This window comes from Anneissia japonica, unplaced genomic scaffold (assembly GCF_011630105.1).
Source record: "Anneissia japonica isolate Jap-2015-1 unplaced genomic scaffold, ASM1163010v1 scaffold1567_len95293_cov131, whole genome shotgun sequence".
Classification (NCBI taxonomy): Eukaryota; Metazoa; Echinodermata; class Crinoidea; order Comatulida; family Comatulidae; genus Anneissia; species Anneissia japonica.
The window spans coordinates 46,637-52,535 of NW_022705064.1; the positions used below are offsets into that span (position 1 = coordinate 46,637).

The 5,899-nt window shown below is 34.9% G+C and overlaps 1 protein-coding gene across 1 annotated transcript in view; it reads right to left on the reverse strand.

The window, feature by feature from the left end:
* The window catches only part of LOC117105198 (mediator of RNA polymerase II transcription subunit 1-like), a 31,456-nt gene that overhangs the window by 743 nt on the left and 24,814 nt on the right, over window positions 1–5,899 (reverse strand). The window contains exon 7 of the mRNA XM_033246267.1: window positions 1,254–1,359. Within this exon, the coding sequence (XP_033102158.1) occupies window positions 1,254–1,359 (106 nt within the window). The remainder of the gene's footprint in view (window positions 1–1,253; window positions 1,360–5,899) is intronic.

A 5,899-nucleotide genomic window follows, 5' to 3' on the forward strand; every position in this document is an offset into this window, starting at 1 on the left:
ATGGATTCATGATTTCTATAAGAAATATATTGGAAACTAATAAGATAAAACTCTAGAAAGAAAAATAAAACCCTTTTTTATTAAAAAAATATGCAATTTGATGGTTTTTGTAACGGACGTAACATTGTATGTCAAAAAATTTAGGAAGTTAAAAATGGCCCAATATTCCTAAAAAAGAAACATATCTGTTACTTTTAAATGTTTATCAAATTAGTGAATATATACAGTAAGAAATTTAAAAAAAAAATTGGTAATCATGCATTTTATTTTTGGTCCATCCACAATGGAAAGTCATTGACCCAAATGTATGTCAAAATCCTGTTCGTCCGTTACATGGTAATAGGATTTGTAGTGTATTAAAATACAAACATGCATATTTCTTTTGAAAAGATAATTTAACTATCTTATAATACCCCTTTTCTAAAACATTGATATCATATGTTCTGTTCCACAGAGTTTAGCCAAAATCATCTGTATTCTATTTTTCCATGAAAATGTTAGGATATCATGTCCATTTACTGTGAAATTACTCATATATGTATATGTGTGTATATATATATATATATGTATATGTATGTATATATATATATATATATGTATATGTATGTATATATATATATATATGTGTATATGTATGTATATATATATATATATTAGCATGCTCAATCTGTTCATCTTCTTTTTTTTCTTACACATGCGCAGTATTAAAAATGTTTTGTTATTAAAGTGGTCAAAACAGCCCGACCAAAACAAATTGATATGTTAAATATTATTATCATGTATAATTGCAATATAGAAGAAGGGATAATGAGGAAATTTCCCCATCAGACAGGAATGGAATCCAGGATTAAAATTGAAAACTAGATTTAAATCTAGCCAGCTAGCTTTTTTGTAGTTCTATCAGGATAGGAAGTGTCTGAGTCCTGCGATGGCCGAGACTCTACTGGTGCTGGACAGGGTTGATAAATCCCTGCTCAGCGACATGAGCGTATCCCCATACTGCGGTTTGGGTGCTGGCTTGGATTTTCTTTTTTATTTTCCAGTTACATCTGCTCACTTGTTCTACGCATAGAGACTCTCGTATTTTGCGCAATATAAATGAATAACCTTTAACCTTTAACCTTTAAATAAATGATATTGTTGGTGGTTGATTTACATGAATAAAAAAAACAAACCAATTCATTATTTACTTTAGTTTCCTAATTATGAACAATAAAAACCTAATTATCCATGAAAAAAAGAAACAAACCTACCTTTGCAGAACTTTGGTTGCATAAGTATTGCAGCAAAGTGGTTCTTCGCCATGGGGGGTATGAATAACACACTTTACATCAGAACCATCAGTAAGGTCCATCTGAACTAATAGAGAAGAATGAAATATAGATATAAAGATTATGTCACTGAAGTAATTATACAGTACTGTACATGTTTTTCTACTCAGTAAGGTATTGTTGTTACTGGCTATAGGAAGAAAAATGGTTTAATGGTTCCAATCTGTTGAAGAACTTTTTCTGTCGGAGTAGAATTAAGGTTTCCAAGAACAATTGTTCATACATATTAAAAAGGCCAAAAAAAGATTACTTGTGGTGCATCGTGGCGCAGCCTCAATTCCATGTTCCTATGCAGCCATTGGTAAAGTATTACACTGAGCTGGGTGTTTGTGATAGTACATAGGATGGGCATCAAATCCATGAAATTTAAGATATAGCAACACTACTGTAGATGACCAGAAATGGCACTCCAAAAACGAAGAAGGGAGTAATAAAGTTCTTGTGTATTGCTTTAATATATACCATAGGAGTGATGAATATATATCATATAATGCTTTCAAGGGCACAATTACATGACTAAAACAGTACTACAAATTCATATCCAACAGGTGTTGGGAAATTTAAGTTTCCTTGCACAGATGCACATGCATGGACAATTGCAAAGGTTTCTATTGCTTTACAGCCTCTTTCCACAAACTATGGGTTGCGACCCAAACACTGGATCATGAAGAAATTTTAGTGGGTCGCGCAATCGCCTCCGATAAAAAAAAAGTGCAGACAAAAGAATGTCAGCAACCGAACACGGGACTGAACCCTGATGCATGTGAGTTAGCATGATATTTACCGAGCGAATAATACATTCCTGTTCTGATTTACTTAAACAGGAGTAAGGTAAAGACATCAGCCAGGTTGCAACAAACTTTACAATGCCGACAACATGGATGTGTGAGGCTGGATTTCAGTAGTTCCGTATACATGCTGAATTTTTGGCTGTTAATAGAACTGGTCCATGGCACCCGGCTTTTAGAAAAAAAACCCGGGTTATAAATCCTGCTGCACAGATGCACATGCATGGACAATTGCAAAGGTTTCTATTGCTTTACAGCCTCTTTCCGCAAACTATGGGTTGCGACCCAAACACTGGATCATGAAGAAATTTTGGTGGGTCGCGCAATCGCCTCCGATAAAAAAAAAGTGCAGACAAAAGAATGTCAGCAACCGAACACGGGACTGAACCCTGATGCATGTGAGTTAGCATGATATTTACCGAGCGAATAATACATTCCTGTTCTGATTTACTTAAACAGGAGTAAGGTAAAGACATCAGCCAGGTTGCAACAAACTTTACATTGCCGACAACATGGATGTGTGAGGCTGGATTTCAGTAGTTCCGTATACATGCTGAATTTTTGGCTGTTAATAGAACTGGTCCATGGCACCCGGCTTTTAGAAAAAAACCCGGGTTATAAATCCTGCTGGTTTGTTGAATAGCATGGGTTCTGAAATTATTTATTGCCCCTGAAGCCCATGAGATGAAGTGAGTGATTGTATTTGGTTTCTTGTTTACATTCCAATGGCTATATGTTGCTGGACAGGACTCTCTTGTTAACTCCCAATGTGCATTCTTAAAACCAATTAAAGTTAAGTTTATGGAGCTGCTAACAGCTCCCTCTGGACCATTTAACAGCTCACTCTCAACTATCAGACAGCTAACTATGGACCATTTCTGCTAATGGGGACTTTTGCCTCATGTATTCTCCTGTATAAGCCAAAACTTTAATAGCAAATTACGATAGAAAAACGTGGGCTCGTCTTCTACGCGCAACATAGGCCTACACATTTTTACATTTTAAAAATTATGTGTCTTGTGTGGATTGTCGTAGCACGCGAATTTACTACTACAATACGCCAAAAAAAAAAAAAATCGTTGAAAAAATTTTTTCGGGGTCATCTAACTCTACAGTCAGCAACCTTTAACCTCATGGGACCTAAAATAAACTGCCATACTCTCCTATGACCCAAGGTCTCCAGTTACCTCACCCTTTAGAAAACCCAATATACAACACTATATCAAAATATTGTGTAGTGTCTCATAACAACATTTTGTGGAGAACAGCATCAAGAACCCTGCAATTTGAATACAACTGGTTTTAACATCATCATTATCATCAAATCTTTATTACTTTTGATAAACTGAAAATATGCTGAATTTTATGTTGACATCAAATTCTCCTTCTTGCCCATAATTCCTATCTGCCCTGTTAAAAAAAATATTAGCCTGTTTACCAATACTATAATAATAATAATACCTTTTCATCAGTGGCACACTTAATAGGCATAATGGAAAAAATGTTTGGGCAAGCAGCTGCTGAGCACGGCATAGAAATAGGCTCCTACTTGATATAGTTTTCTTTTTTTTATTTGGCTACTTTTAACTCATCAATGCTTTCTGTGTTGGTAATTCACTTGAATAACTGTACAAGTATTACCAGATTGTTGACTTTTTAGTGAATTTTCAGTGAACAGATCTTATCTAGCAGCTTTCTGTGTTGGCAATTCACTTGAATAAATTAACTAGGACAGGTCTTATCTAGCATGGCATATTTCGTAAACTTACTTTCCATTTTCATCTTTAGCTTATGACCCATTCCATCATTCCTCCACCGGATTTACTCTTACAAGGTCAATTGCCAGAGGATAGTAATGTGTCTATTGGGGCAGAAGACACAAAAACGGGCTGGGTTGTTCAATCACAATAATGTAGGTAAAAAAAACCTTGCGGTGATATATTAATTGCTTGAGTGCTGACAATGACAGAGTAGCAATGACAACACCTACTCAGAGTACACCACCAGTGCACAGGTAAGTTTTATCAAGCTTATCAGTTCATAAGAGATGAAAACAATTTAATACAAATTTGAAGAAATAGTGGCATAGGCATAGGCAGTGCTGCCAATGCAAAGAACTGGGGCCCGGGGCTATTGGGGCCCATTCAATAGCCATATAGATCTAAAAATATAACTTTAAAAATTCCTACCTAAGCTTTCACCACAATAATAGGCCTATTTCAAAATGTCATTATTATATGTTATCAGACTCCTAGAATTCCCAACCTAGATGATAAAATATATGACTTAACTATATGTTGTTCTCAATATCATTGAATATATTTTCAAATATTTTATAGATATTTATGCTCTTTACAATGCCGTATCCATTTTAAATAATTTCAGAATGTAATGTTATGCATCAAGAGACTCCACCAAGGTTCTGTCTTTGCATCCAATCAGGTGGCTTTATGGTCCAGCAATTATCTTGAACTGGGGCCATTCATCAACTTGCTACGCTGCTGGAAATAGTCATTTTTAACAAGTGTTTGTTCAATGTTTTCACAGGGATAATTGTTTAATAACAAAACTTACAAAATCTTTTTTAGACCCAGATGCGATCTGACGACCCTCAAAAGGTTCTCGATGACCCAAAAATGGGTTGTGACCCAGGGGTTGCAGCCGTAGATCTAAATATGTAGATTGCCTTATGTGTGATAATAATGGTTCATATCCAAGTAGTCCAAGTCCAAGTCGGAACAAACTGCAAACAATGACCTGTGTGCGAACTTGAGGATTGCATTATAGCTGCTCAAAAGCCAAACCAATGAATTTTCTATAGATGTCAAGAAGTAGACCATTGCACTAACGGTAAAGGTTAATTCAAGTTAGTTTTAAGTTGAATTTTTACTTTCACTTTTATGTGAATACTTTTCCTTGCTATTGCTTGCATCTACACAAGTTATGTATGGTTTTTTTTTATTTTTTTATAAAACTAGAGGTTGCCATGGAGATGGTTAACCACAGATACTCTTAACAACAGGATTCAAAGATGTGATGACTCACTTTTTGGGCTTGGTAATTTCGGAGGGAAAACTTTGGGAGGAATATTTAAGAGTGAGAAGTTGAGCAATGATAAAACAGGTTTTCCTGAGCCAGTATTGAAGCTCTCATTCGAATATCTGAGGCTATAAAATTGGAAGACAAATAAAAATTAAGGGAGGACCACTTTAGCTTTGATTTAATATAGATGAATATTACTGTAGCACAATGTAACCTTGTAGTGGAAGCTGAAATAAATACTTGTATACAGCAGTTGGATTCCAAAGTATTTATTTTTCTTGCGTAATTCATGTGATGAGTAGTATGAGTAGTGTAGTACAATAAAATAGAAGTAGAAGTTTAATTGCCAAAAAAGCTTTAAAGATCTTTCAAAACACTAAATATGGGGTGGGGGCACAGGTGCTCTCAGTATATTAATAAAAACTATGCTTCAAAGTATATCAAATTAGGTTTACCGAGTAGCACCCTAAACAAAATATGAACAAATAGATAAATAAAAACATTGCTCAGATAGTAACAAAAGTATGTTATAATCAAGAAAAGGCCTTCAACAAAAAGTTCCCCTTTCCCAGTTGTATAATCAAGGATAGTATCATACCATTGACAGAGAGATATATGGTATAGCAGCAAATCTAATCTACAGGCACTCTGTTTCATAGAAATGACTTATTCGTTGACATAGTGGAGCAATGTTTAAGCTGCAATAGCTTAGTGATCGCAGGAAATCATATATATATA